The sequence below is a fragment of the Callithrix jacchus genome, chromosome 13 (genome assembly GCF_049354715.1).
Source record: "Callithrix jacchus isolate 240 chromosome 13, calJac240_pri, whole genome shotgun sequence".
Taxonomy (NCBI): Eukaryota; Metazoa; Chordata; class Mammalia; order Primates; family Cebidae; genus Callithrix; species Callithrix jacchus.
This window is the reverse complement of record NC_133514.1, coordinates 49,819,985-49,834,901: the sequence shown is the minus strand read 5'-3', so window position 1 is coordinate 49,834,901 and position 14,917 is coordinate 49,819,985. Positions and strand designations below refer to the sequence as shown.

The 14,917-nt window shown below is 39.6% G+C and overlaps 1 protein-coding gene and 1 long non-coding RNA gene across 8 annotated transcripts in view; one reads left to right on the top strand and one right to left on the bottom strand.

The window, feature by feature from the left end:
• The window catches only part of CEP76 (centrosomal protein 76), a 44,679-nt gene that overhangs the window by 8,461 nt on the left and 21,301 nt on the right, over positions 1 to 14,917 (bottom strand). For 3 of the 6 annotated variants that reach the window (XM_035270514.3, XM_035270516.3, XM_035270517.3), the window contains 3 exons: positions 12,905 to 13,238; positions 9,876 to 10,093; positions 8,728 to 8,843 (listed from right to left, as the gene is read on the bottom strand). In XM_035270514.3, coding sequence (XP_035126405.1) covers positions 8,728 to 8,843; positions 9,876 to 10,093; positions 12,905 to 13,238 — 668 coding nt within the window. Of the gene's footprint in view, positions 1 to 6,234; positions 8,844 to 9,875; positions 10,094 to 12,904; positions 13,239 to 14,917 lie in introns of those variants that run through there. The other 3 variants (XM_035270513.3, XM_035270515.3, XM_078347714.1) reach the window with 1 other exon arrangement.
• Positions 1 to 14,917, top strand: part of LOC103787548 (uncharacterized) — a 45,920-nt gene that overhangs the window by 13,309 nt on the left and 17,694 nt on the right. The gene's annotated exons all lie outside the window — the stretch shown is intronic.

Here is a 14,917-nt window from a genome sequence, read left to right as displayed (position 1 = left end):
TTAAAAAAAAAAACCACTCCTAAATACCCAATGGATTAAAGAAGAAATCAAAAGGAAAATGAGAAGATACTTTGAGATGAATGGACAACATAACAAAACTTATAGGATGCTCCAAAGGTAGCGCTTAGAGGAAAATGTGTAGCTGTAAATGACTAAAAAAAGAAGTAAGATCTCAAATCAATAACCTAACCTTCCACCTTAAGTTACTGGGGAAAGAAAAAAAAAAGAAACTAAACCTCAAGTAAGAATGAAGGAGGCCAGGCGCAGTGGCTCATACCTGTATTCCCAGCATTTTAGGAGGCCAAGTCAAGTGGATCACTTGAGCTCAGGAGTTTCAACATGGTGAGACCACATCTTTACAAAAATTAGCTGGGCACAGTTGTGCCTGCCTGTAGTCCCAGCTACTTGGGAGGCTGAGGGGCAAGATCAGTTGAGCCTGGGAGGTCCAGGCTGCAGTGAGCCATGATCCTGCCACTGCACTCCAGCCTGGACAACAGAAAGACACCCTGTCTCAAAAAAAAGTAAGGAAATATGCCTGGGAAACACAGCTAAATCTTGTCTCTACAAAAAAATTTAAAATATAGCTGGGTACGGTGGAACATGCTTGTAATCCTACCTACTAGGGGCTGGGGCAGGAGGATCACTTGAGCACAGGAATTCAAGGTTGCAGCAAGCTATGATCATGCCACTGCACTTCAGCCTGGGTAACAGAGTAAGACTCTGCCTCAAAAAAAAAAGAGAGAGAAAGAGAGAAGGAAAGAAATAATAAAGATCGACAAAATGAACAAGTCTATCTAGATTGACTGAGAGAGAGAGAGAGATGACTCCAGTTACTGGAATCAGAAACTAAATGGGGCATTACCACTGTCCTTATAGAAATAAAAAGGAACATAAAGAAATTCTATGAAAATTAGATAACTTACATGAAATGACAAATTCCTACAGAGAAGCAAACTACCAAAACTGGCTCAAAAAGAATAGGCAATCTGATGTAACAAGTGAATAGACTGAATTAGTAATCAAAAAAACAACCTACAAAGTAAAGCCCAGACCCAGATGGCTTCTGAATTCTACCTAAGTAAGAATCAATATCACTTTTTTGCAAACTTTTCCAAAAAATGGAAGTGGAGGGGAACACTTTCCAGCTCACTTTATGTGGCCAGTATTACTCTGATAGCAAAATCAGACACACATCACAAGAAAAGTAAAATACAAACCAGAAACTTTTATGAATATATGTGCAAAAATCCTCAACAAAATACTATCAAACTGAATCTAGCAACATTTAATGATTACACTAAAGCATTAGCACCATATTAGTGGAATAAAAATAAAAAAATCACACAATCATCTCAACAGACACAGAAGGAGCATTTGACAAAATCCAACACCTTTCCATGATAAAAACAGTTGAGAAAGTTGGGGCAGAAGGGAACTTTCTTGACCTGATAAAGGGCGTCTATGAAAAAAGCACAGTTACCATCATCATACTCAGTGGTGAAAGAATGAATGCTTTCCCCCTAAGATCAGGAAAAAGACAAGAATGGCTACTCTCACCATTTCTATTAAACATTGAACCAGGAGGTTCTACCCAGGGCAGTCAAGCAAATAAATGAATAATTAATAAGACAACCAGGTTGGAAAAACAGAAGTAAAACTATATTTTCAGATTGCATATAAATAACAATGCTAAGTAATCCACTTAAAAAAAAAAAAAGCTGTTAAATAAGTTCCACAAGGTTGCAGGATAGAAGACCAATATAAAAAAATCAATCGTCTTTTTTTTTTGAGACAGAGTCTCACTCTGTCGCCCAGATTGGAGTGCAGTGGCACAATCATGGCTCACTGCAGCCTCGACCTCCTAGGCTCAGGTGATCCTCCCACCTCACTCCCAAGTAGCTGGTACTACAGGATCTCACCACCACATCTGGCTAATATTTTGTATGTTTAGTAGAGATGGGGTTTTGCCATGTTGCCCAAGCTGGTCTGGAACTCCTGGGCTCAAGGTGATCTGCCTGCCTTGGCCTTCCAAAGTGTTGGGATTACAGGCATGAGCCACCATGCCCAGCCAAAAATAGTCTTTTATATGTACTTGCAAAGAATGAGCTGAAAATAAAAAATAAAACAATTCCATTTATAATAACATGGAAAATAATAAAATAGGAATAAATTTAACAAAAGTAAATGCAAAATTTATACTCTGGAAACTACAAAACAGTATAAGTTGTTGAAGGAAGATCTGAGTAAGTAGAAAAACAAACCACGTCCATGAATCAGAACTTTTAACATTGTTAAGATGGTAATATTTCCCATCAGAATCCCAGCTGAGTCTTTTTTAGAGATAGGGTTTTGCTCTGTTGCCCAGGCTGGAGTGCAGTGAAGTGATGATGGCTCACTGCAGCCTGAATCTATGCTCAAGGAATCCTCCTTCCTCAGCCTCTCCCAATAGCTGGGACTACAGGTGTGCACCACCATGCCCAACATTTTTTAAAAAAATAGTAATAGAGATGGGGTCTCACTATGTTGCCCATGCTGGTCTCAAACTCCTGGGCTCCTAGTGATCTTCCCACCTCAGCCTCCCAATGTGTTGGGATTACAGGTGTGAGCCATCATGCCTAATTTTTTTCATTTTTTGTAGAGATGTGGTCTCCCTATGTTGCCCAAGCTAGTCTCTAACTCCACTCCTGGGCTCAAGTGATCCTCCCACCTCGACCTCTCAAAGTGTTGGTATTACAGGTGTCAGCCAGGACACCCAGCTCCAGCTCACTTGTTGAAGAAAATGACAAGCTGATTGCAAGGAACCCAGAACAGCTAAAACAATGTCAGCTACTACATTCCAGCCTGGGTGACAGAATGATACCCTATCTTAAAAAACAAACCAACAAACAAACCTGAATTCTAGAACTTATCTGCTACTAGAGATATCTATCCTTGGGCAGAGAACTTTTTTCTATCTCCATTTTATTAGTCAAGGAATTAAATGAATTGGAAGACCTAAGATTCCTTTCAAGTCCAAAATTCCATAATTCCAGACCATGAAAAAAAAAACATACTCTAAAAAATGCATATTTTAGGGTATGTTTTAGAGCACAAATCTAAATTCAGTAGAATCAGAAAAAGAAATATTTCATTTTATAGAAATATACTTAGCAGCGGCCAGGTGCGGTGGTTCACATCTGTAATCCCAGGACTTTGGGAGGCCAAGGCGGGTGGATCACACAGTCAGGAGTTCAAGACCAGACTGGCCAACATGGTGAAACCCTGTCTCTACTAAAAAATACAAAAATTAGCTGGACATGGTGTCTCGTGCCTGTAATCCCAACTACTTGGGAGGCTGAGGTAGGAAAATTGCTTGAACCGGGACCTGGGAGGCAAAGGTTGCAGTGAGCCAAGCTTGTGCCACTGCACTCCAACCTGGGTTACAGAGGGAGACTCCATCTCAAAAAAGAAGAGAGAGAGAGAGAAAAGAAATATACTCGGCACCATAAGACAGAGCGAACAACAAAAATGCCAGTTAAGAATGTTCTCTGCTTTTCTTCTAACATCCATGACTTTTTTTTTTTTTTTTTCCCAGATGGAGTCTCCCTCTGTCGCTCAGGAGGCTGGAGTGCAGTGGTGCGATCTTGGCTCACTTAAATCTCTGCCTCCCAGGTTCAAATGATTCTCCTGCCTCAGCCTCCTGAGTTTCTGGGATTACAGGCACGTGCCACCACACCTGGCTAATTTTTTGTATTTTTAGTAGAGATGGGGTTTTACTGTGTTAGCCAGGATGGTCTCAATCTCCTGACCTCGTGATCTGCCCATCTCGGCCTCCTAAAGTGCTGGGATTACAGACATGAGCCATCATGCCCAGGCCATCCATGACAATTAACACTGGTATCAAGTAGTTAATACACAAACTAAGTATGTCAAATGTAATTACAATGACTATACATACCACCCAAATCTCTGAAGATTAAACATTCAATACCCATACTTACATGATTATAACTGAATTTGTGCTTTAAATGTAGAATATGCTACATAAACAGTATGTCAGGGCTCTTCAAAATGGGATGGCCTCTTGTCTATGTGTTTGGCTGTTTTAAGATTTTATATAGCCTTTGGCTAATCTCAAATTAATTCTCAAATACCAACTGCTAGAAAGCAATGCTACTTTCACTGATTAAAGGTTAGCACTGTTCAAAACAGATCATCTAATTCCTGTATTTACCTACTTAAGTTGAAAGTGTTGTTATCTGAGAATCACAAAAAACTTATCAAATTGCAAACTGCGGTACAACCTAAGCTGTTTTTTTGTTTGGTAGGGCATGAAATCAGAAGTGTGAATTTAAAAAACAACTGATAACTAATGCTTTCTGATGGTCAGATACCTAGCATAGAATATTATTTTATTAACAACTGTTAAGCAGTAGAAAAATGGGTTTCAAATGTGTGTACTTTCTACAACTTCCAGATTACAAATGTGTTTTTGCACATCCTAATTAAAAATGTACAGTACACCTCAATACTAGAAATAAAATTTCTTTTTGGGACAGAATCTTGCTCTGTCTCCAGGCTGCAATGCAATGGCACCATCTCAGTTCACTGCAACCTCTGCCTCCTGGGTTCAAGCAATTCTCCTGCCTGGGTAATTTTTTGTATCTTTAATAGAGATAGGGTTTTGCCATGTTAGCCAAGCTGGTCTCAAACTCCTGACCTCAGGTGATCCACCCACCTCAGCCTCCCAAAGTGCTGGGATTATAAGTGTGAGCTACCAAGCCCCAACCAGAAAAAATTTTGAAGGCACTTGGAGTGTTCAGTTAGTTAAGTAAACTCTAGTAAAGGTTTTTTGTTTGTTTTTGAGTCAGGGTCTCACTTGGTCCCCCAGGCTAGAGTGCAGTGGTGAGATCAGAGCTCACTGCAGCCTTGAGCTCCTGGGCTCAGGGGGTCCTCCTGCCTCAGCCTCCTGTGTAGTTGGGACTAGAGACATGTGCCATCAAACCCAGCTATATACTTTTTGAAACAGGAGTTTTGTTCGTTGCCCAGGTTGGAGTGCAATGGCACAATCTTGGCTCACTGCGACCTCTGCCTCCTGGGTTCAAGGGATTCTCCTGCCTCAGCCTCCCAGTAGCTGGGATTACAGGCATGCACCACCATACTCAGCTAATTTTATATTTTTAGTAGAGATGGGGTTTCTCCACGTTAGTCAGGCTGGTCTTGAACTCCCAACCTCACGTGTTCCGCCTGTCTCGGCCTCCCAAAGTGTTGGGATTATAGGTGTCAGCCACCCTATCTGGCCCCAGTGTTTTATTTTTCATAGAGATGCGGTCTCACTATGTTGACCAGGCTGGACTCAAATTTTTATTCAATAGGTTCATGCTTGAGTAATGAAAAATGAAGTTTCTGGGTTTCTGGTATTTTTTGATTAAATAGACATAGATAAAAATACACATATAACATAGAGGGGACTATTGGTATACATATTGTCAAGAGCAACACTTTAGAGACATTTTTAAAATTTTACATTTTTAATAGAAAAACAACTTTTATGACAGCTAAATATACAAGGTAAATTTAACTCTTAAAAAGAAAAATTGGCCAGGCATGGTAGCTCCCAGCACTTTGGGAGACCAAGGCGGGTGGTTCACTTGAGGTCAGGAGTTCGAGACCAACCTGACCAACATGGAGAAACCCCCAACTCTATTAAAAATATAAAATTAGCCAGGCATGGTGGTGCATGCCTGTAATCCCAGCTACTTGAGAGGCTGAGGCAGGAGAATTGCTTAAACCCGGAAGGCAGAGGTTGTGGCAAGCCAAGATAGTGTCATTGCACTCCAGCATGGGCAACAAGAGCAAAACTCTGTCTCAAAAGAAAAAAAAAAAAAAAGAAAAATTATTAGAATAATAGCGGACTTCTAGTGATAAATGCACTGAAATAACCTATAAGTCTTTTTTTTTTTTTTTTTTTGAGATGGAGTCTCACTCTGACACCTAGGCTGGAGTGCAGTGGCATGATCTCAGCTAACTGCAACCTCCACCTCTTGGGTTGAAGTGATTCTCCTGCCACCATGCCCAGCTAATTTTTGCATTTTTGGTAGAGATGGGGTTTCACTATGTTGGTCAGGCTCGTCTTGAACTGTTGACCTCATGATTCGCCTACCTCAGTCTCCCAAAGTATTGGGATTATAGGCGTGAGCCACCAAACCCGGCCGAAAATAAGTCTTTAGAGAAAAATATTAATGCCAGACTCTATTAAAGTGCATAAAAAGCATATTTATTATAGAGTTTATATCAAAAGTACATTTGATATACATGTTACTCTGCTACAATAAGGCAGGAAGCCCAGCCTCAATGCTAATACAGCCTTGATCTTAATATAGTCTGTCTCTTAGTATATACCTCATAGTTTGTCTCAAAAGTTGAAAACTACAAGCAATTTTCTGTTGTTAGCTTTATTCATAATTCTGGCAAGAGTTTTTAAAAAGTTTTTGTTTTTTTCTTTGAGATAGGGTCTCACTCTGTCATCCAGGCTGGAGTGCAGTGGCACAATCTTCCAGGCTCAAGTGATTCACCCACCTCAGCCTCCCAAGTAGCTGGGACCACAGAATGCACAATCACTATGCTATATTTTTTTTAATTTTTGTAGAGATGGGGCCTTGCTATGTTACCCAGGCTGGTCTTAAACTCCTCAACACAAGAGATTCTCCTACCTCAGCCTCCAGGTCAGTACTTCAGAGTACTGGAATTATAGGTGTGAGCCTCCATGCTCAGCCAAAAAAAAGAAAAAAAAAAGCTTTAATTATTATTTTGCTAATTCTCTACAGTCATGTCAGTCTCACAAGAAACATCTGATTACCATTTTTTATGAAAATTGTGAAAGAGGGATTGTAATATTTTGACTTTTAAAACAAACTGAATCATAAGTATTTATTATATACATAAAATAAAACAGAAAGATTTATTTTTATGGAGATGGAGGCGGTTCTCTCTCTATGCTCCCAGACTGGTCTTGAGCTCCTGGCCTCAAGTGATTCTCTGGCCTTAGTCTCCCAAAATCCTGGGATTATAGGTGTGAACCACCACACCTGGCCCAAAAAGTAAATTTAAGACACTTTAAGATTTTAAAAATTATTTTCTTTGTAGGGGTGAATTAAAATGATGAAAAGAATTAGTAACTTGGATAGCCAACTGGTACAGTTACTTTCTTAAGACCAATGGATGAAGCAACTAAATGAAGAACTACATATATCAAAGAGAACGAAGATGATTTGAAAAAAAAACGACTTAAAAAGAACTATGCACAGAAGTGCTAAATTGACAGTCAAACTCCTCATATCATGCAGCTTCTTGCAAAAAGTTGAATTGCTAGTCTTTTTTTTTCTTTCTTGAGATGAAATCTCGCTCTGTCGCCCAGGCTGGAGTGCAGTGGTACAATCTCAGCTCACTGTAACCTCCACCTCCTGGGTTCAAGCTATTCTCCTGCCTCAGCCTCCCAGTAGCTGAGATCACAAGGCATGCGCCACCACACCCAGCTAATCTTTTTGTTTGTTTTAACTGAGATGGAGTCTCACTCTGTTGCTTATGCTGGAGTGCAGTGGCACAATCTTGCCTCACTGCAACCTCCACCTCCTGGGTTCAAATGATTCTCCTGCCTTAGCCTCCCAAGTAGCTGGGATTACAGGTGTGAGCCACTGCACCCAGCCTAATTTTTGTATTTTTAGTAGAGACAGGGTTTTACCATATTGCCCAAGCTGGTCATGAACTCCTGATCTCAAGTGATCTACCAGCCTCAGCTTCCCAGAGTGCTGGGATTACAGGCATAAGCCACTGCGCTGGGCCTTAAAAACTTTTTTCAGTGGCCTCACACAATCAATCTCTCATTTAGATTAGTCACATGTATGCTGATGTTTTCATCACAATGAAAAGAAGGAAAAAAGAGGTTTCAGAAAATAGAATCCATGAAGAGGCTAGTAATCAATCCTCTGACCACAGAAAATCAGTGATACACTGCTAAGATCACAATATCATAACAAAGAGGTATAATAAATTTTTTCTAAAATACCCAATTCATTTTTACAACAAATCACACTGATAAATGTTTCTAAATGATTCATGTATTTTCATGTGAGCTTATTAATATTTATGCTTTTCTGATATTAATTTTGTCCTACTCTTATTTCAAGGTCTGACCATAAATTTCTGGGCTGTCTCAAATATCACAAGGGCCAGGAATAAACCACAAATGTGGCAATTCATCAACATTTATTTTCACAAATGCAATAACTAAATCTGTCATGAGGTTAATTTCTCCTAATTTGTATAAAATAATCCCATTAATCTATGAAAAATCATGATCATATCGATTTTTCTAGGGCTTAAACCCTTAGACATCTCTTCGATTACTTTTTAGTGTAAAGAAAACTAAGTGCATTTTATATTAATATTTAAACTACTGATACCTGTAAACAAAGTAGCATTTATTAAAATATACACTTAATTTATACTAAATTCCAGGGTGATTTATAGAAATTTTTCACCCTTAATTTTTAAAGGAACACAACATGATTTTTCTAAACATTACCAGTCAAGTATATACAAAATTGAAATACGTCATTCAAGCCAGATTGTGATTTTAAAATAACAAACCTCTAAATAGCTAAATAATGTACAATGTGTAAAATTCCAATTAAACACAGGTATAATTCTTATAGAAATGTTGGCCCTATAATACCGAGCGATATTTACAAGCAAACATGATCCAAACAGCACATGCAGATTCAGGGTAAGTAAACACTCGGACACGAACTGCCAGTCGCACTTGGTCTCCACGGCAACAGATTATTTCTTCACAGAAAGGAGATCTATTTAAGAAAAAATATATATTCAATTAAGAAGTGACCATGCACCTCACTTTTTTATTTCCAAGTAAATCAATATTTAAAATAATTTTTTCAGGCTAGGGAAGGTGGTTCATGCCTGTAATCCCAGAATTTTGGAAGGCTGAGGCAGGTGGATCATCTGAGGTCAGGAGTTCAAGACAAGCTTGGCCAACATGGTGAAACCCGTCTCTACTAAAAATTACAAAAATTAGCCAGGTGTGGTGGCAGGCACCTGTAATCCCAGCTACTTGGGAGGCTGAGACAGAAGAATCTCTTGAACCCGGGAGGCGGAGGTTGTGATGAGCCAAGATTGTGCCACTGTACTCCAGCCTAGGCAACAGACTGAGACTCCATCTCAAAAATGAATAATAAATAAAATAATTTTTTCAAATTCTGTCAATGCTATCAAAGACACTGTAATTTTGGTCAAGCTATTCAAATCATAGACTATTTCCATATTGTCCAAACAAAATCAGAGATACCTGACTGAGACTGTACCAAAATCACTGAGAAAATAATCCCAGACTATCTAGGGCTACATTTCAGACCTAATGAATCAAAATCTGTGGCAAGGAGGGTAAGTCATTGTAAAAGATCCCATGTGACTCTGATGTCATTCCTAAATAACTACCAGATTAGGCCAGGTACAATGGCTCATACCTGTAATCCCAGCACTTTAGGAGGACAAAGTGGGAAGACTGCTTGAGCCCAGGAATTTCAATACCAGCCTGGGCAACACAGGAAGACCCCCATCTCTACAAAATAAAGAAAAAAAATAGCCAAGTATGATGGTGCATGCCTGTGGCCCCAGTTGCTTGGGAGGGTGAGGTGGAAGGCCTTTCACGGGCCCGGGAAGTCAAGGCTGCAGTGAACCATAAATGTGCCACTGTACTCCAGTGTGGACAGCACAGTGAGACCTTGACTTTGAAAAAAAAAAAGGAAATAAAAAACCCCTATCAGACTGATCTCTAAGATTCCTAAACTGAAAACCTGATTCCACAAATTACATCTTACCGAAGACATGTGGCAAATGCACGTCTTGCATTTCTATACACAAAATGTATTGGGAACCCTTTAAATGTATGACCATCAGGTACAGCCCTTCTTATGGCATCTTGAAATTCTTCATTGCCTGCTGATATACTTGTTGTACGCTCAAATTCATAAGAAGCCAAAGCTGGTGAAAGAAGATAGGACAGCTGGTCTTCCCAAACAGTAGTGAGACCAAGGTCCTATAAGCAATCAAGAGAAAAAGAAAAAATGAAATACATTAATATTTTTAAAACCAGCTAAATAAAAATGTTGATTATTTTAATGTATACCAAGAAAAGATTTTTAAAAGCTATCATAATATTTTCATAATTACAAAGATGCATAGAAATAAAAGTCAGATAAAAGAAACTATAGGTGATCAGATTTTACTTCTCAGAAAAACCAAACATTCGAAACAGTGATGTTTCATGAAGGCTCCAAATCCTGTACTTCTTTAATATCTACTAGAAAATACTGTATGAAACAGTCCTAATATGGAGTGTTAGTGAATTTTGAGATATTTTACTTAAAGAGTTTATTAAGATTGAATCTGTTTACTAAAGACTGACTGTTCCTACCATAAACTCAACTGCAGAGGGGAGCAAAGTCAGCAAATGAATCCTATATGTAATTAAACAAATATTTACTGAACATGTACTCTATAAAACTTAGTGTAAGAGATAAAAAGATGAAGACATGTTATAGGCCCCTAGGGGGCTTAAAACATATTTCTATAGAATGTTAAAAACAACATGATTCCATTTTTTTTTTTTTTAATTTTTTGAGACAGAGTCTTACTCTGTTGCCCAGGCTGGAGTGCAGTGGTGCGATCTTGGCTCACTGCAACTTCTGCCTCCCAGGTTCAAGCGATTCTCCTGCCTCACCCTCAGGAGTTGCTAGGATTACAGGTACCCGCCAGCAAGCCCAACCAATTTTTGTATTTTTAGTAAAGACAGGGTTTCACCGTGTTGGCCAGGCTGATGTCAAACTTCTGACCTCAAGTGTTCCACCCACCTTGGCCTCCCAAAGTGCTAGGATTTACAGGTGTGAGCCACTGAGCCCAGCCCATGATTCCATTTATAACACCAAATGACCTATTGCTATCTAGACACAAGAAGTTAAAAATAATATTGTTACAAATATAAAAAATTCTCCAAATTCTAGATATTTTGATTATCATAATAGATGTTTGGCATTTCCTTATTTTACATTCAAGGTAACTTGTCACAAATGATCTCAAAGGTCCATGATTAACAATGCTTTTCCCGTGGCAAAATGTGAACCTTTGCTGATTTATAGGCACCCTTAAGTAGTGATCAACACTGGCATCTATCACAGCTTTATTTTCTTTTTCTATAAACAGTAATTCCTTTTTTTTTTGAGACAGGGTCTTACCCTGTCACCCAGACTAGAGTGCAGTGGTATCATCTCAGCTTACTACAACTTCTGCCTCCCCAGTTAAACTGATCCTTTCACCTTAGCATCCAAGTAGCTGGGACTATAGGCATGTGACACGATGCCCGGCTAAATTTTTGTATTTTTTTGTAGAGATGGATTCTCACCCAGGCTGGTCTTGAACTCCTGAGCTCAAGTGATCCAACCATCTCAGGCTCCCAAACTGCTGGGATTACAGGTGTGAGATACTGTGCCTGGCCAAAAGTAATTATTATAAAATAAAATATTGCTTTTATTTATAAGCAGAACCTAAGAAAAGAAAGCTAAAGGTAATACAAGTGATGGAAGGAAAGAGAAAGTAATAAGGGGCTTTCATCTCCAGCAATATAATGGACCAGAGGTCTCCTGATCAACTCTTGCTTAAAAACACACTACAAACTCCAGATTTTCCAAAATATACATTTAAATGCTTTGATGAGTTGACAAGCAAATAAGGAATATGTACACACACACACACACATTTTTTTAAGACGAAGTTTTGCTCTTCTTGGCCAGGCTGGAGTACAATGGCATGATCTTGGCTCACCGCACCTCCAATTCCTGGGGTCAAGCAATTCTCCTGCCTCAGCCTGCCGAGTAGCTGAAATTACAGGCATGTGCCACCATGCCCAGCTAATTTTATATTTTTTAGTAGAGACAGGGTTTCTCCATGTTGGTCAGGCTGGTCTCAAACTCCCAACCTCAGGTGAATTGCCCACCTCAGCCTCCCAAAGTGCTGGGATTACAGGCATTAGCCACCGTGCCTAGCCTGAATAAGGAATATATTAGAGGCCAAAGCTAAGAGTAACTGGGAACCCAGAGAACATGTTTGATAAATCAGTTTGCCTTTGACAGCCTCAAAGAACACAGAAAACACCCACGGTAGAGAGTGGAATAAGGAACCCCAAAAGGTGAATCAGAAATAAACCTTTTGTAGGAATTTTGGATTCTAGTCTTTTCATGGTAATATGTATTACAAATAACTTTTCCCACTCCACAGCTTCAATCTCTTAATGTTTTCTTTTGATGAACTTGTCTGTAAAATATATTAATCTTTTCCTTATGACTAATACTTTTTATGTGTTCCTTAAGGTACTTTACAAAGGAAATCTACATGCTATTAGACAAGAGGCTTGATCTGGCTGGATGCAGTGGCTCAAGACTGTAATCCCAGCACTTTGGGAGGCTGAGGAGGGTGGATCACTTGAGGTCAGGAGTTCAAGACCAGCCTGACCAATATGGTGAAACCCCATCTCTACAAAAATACAAAAATTGGCCGGGCATGGTGGCACGTCTATAATCCCAGTTACTCAGAAGGGTGAGGCAGAAGAATTGCTTGAACCTTCATTTCTAGAAGGAAGTAATACATTCTATAAGCATTAATGAATTTGGAGATTTCTGAGTCTTAGAACTTGAACTCTCATGACTTTCAAAATTACAATGTTAATAGTAGGGACTGTAGTTGCTTTGTTTGGGGCTAGAATACCGACTGGCACTATCACGCACACCAAAAAAATAGTTAAATACATAAAGAAATGAAAAAAGTATGAAACTACAACTATTTCAGTGTGAATTACCTTCCTGTGTTCTGATACTAGGAGCCTCAGTTGCATTTCAATTTCATTACTGGTTACTGACGCATCAATTGTGGATGCACACAGAGGTGGAAAGGGAGGAAGGGACGTTGTAGCTCCAGGAGCACACACGGATTTAATTGCTTCCTCACTCATGGGTTTCCATTTGGATTCATCATTCAAATCAAATACACAGGTTTCTACTGCATCAGAGGGTTGACAATTTCCCAGGAACATTTGATGGTTGAAAACACAACCAATTGTTCGATATGGGTACAATGGTTTGGGCTGTTCAGCAACTGGAGGTTCATCAGGACTGGCAGGTTTATGGATGTACCTAAAAAAAATTAAATGATTTTATATATGAGAACTTAAAAATTAAGAAGGCAGCATTTTACTGAGGAAATTATTCTAACACTTAAGGCCATAACTACTTCTCAGAATTAGAGTTTAATACTCGTTTTTCCTTTTCCTATTTCCACAATTTGATTACCCTGTATTAATTAATTGTATGGTACATCTCATAATAATGAAACCAACTCTACTCCTTTAACAACAGAATATATCCTATGTATATTGTTAAGATGAAAGGCCAGGTGCGGTGGGGCTCATGCCTGTAATCCCAGCACTTTAGGAGGCTGAGACAAGTGGATCACCTGAGGTCAGGAGTTCAAGACCAGTCTGACCAACATGGTGAAATCCCATCTCTACTAAAAATACAAAAATTAGCCAAGTGTTGTGGCATGCACCCATAGTCTCAGCTACTCGGGAGGCTGAGGCAGAATTACTTGAACCCAGGAGGTGGAGGTTGCATTGAGCCGAGATGGCGCCATTGCACTCCAGCCTGAGCAATAAGAGTGAAACTCCATCTCAAAAAAAAAAAAAAAAAAAAATTGCCTCAGATAACACAATTAAAACAATCTGGCTATGCATTATTAGGCATGACTAACCAAAGCATTATTAGGCATGATTATCAACCAGAGAGACAGAAGACTCAGGGAAATGAAAAGCGGGCTCAGGGCTGGGCCTCTAGAACACATAACATTTAAAGACAAGAAGAAGGAAAACTGAGAACAGCCAGAGAGGAATAATGAATATTCAAAGACAATGATAAGAAAGAAGCTAAGGAAAGAACACTCTAGGAAGAAAGAAGTGAGACAGCCAGGTGAAAAAGGGTCCCCAGAGAAACTCCAACCAGCCTGTGCACTGAGAGGAGAACACACTGAGATGGAGCCACAGAAGTTTGAGCAGTTTACAGTGGGGAGGAGCCTGGCCCCTACTCTTCCTGAGTGGAACCTGGAATTCAATCTGCAAGGCAGGAAGCACACTAGCAGTATCTCTGGCTTTGAAGGGTCCCTGTTTCCCTTTTTTTACCTTTTTGCCCAACAAATTCCATTTTTCTCCCTGTTCAAATTGTCTGCGAGCCTAATATTTTGTGGCCATGTGACAAGGATCCGGCTCTTAGCTGAACTAGGAGGAAGTCCTACAACAGAAGTACTCAGCTCTTTCAAAACCTAATGACAGGCTAAAGTACTTTAAAAAATGTGTCCAGTGGAACTGCCAACATGGAGATGGTAACCATATCAAATTTTCAAAAGAAATCATGATTTACAACTTGAACTTATTTTCAGGCTTAGGGATGATCATTAGAAAAAAACATATGCCAGCCAGGAGTGGTGGCTCAGGCCTATAATCTCAGCACTTTGGGAGGTTGTGGCAGGCAGACTGCTTGAGCCCAGGAGTTCAAGACCAGCCTGGACAACACAGCAAAACCCTATCTCTACAAATATTAGCTAGGCTTGGCTGTGCACACCTGTAGTCCCAGCTACACAAGAAGCTGAGGTAGGAGGATCACCAGAGCCCAGGAGGGCAAGGCTGCAGTGGGCTGTGATTGTGCCACTGCACTCCAGCCTGGGCAACATAGTGAGACACTGCCAAAAAAAAAAGATAAAACTGAAAAATACCTATGCTAATCATACAAAACTAAGAGTAAATATAATTTGCTCTTTACCAACA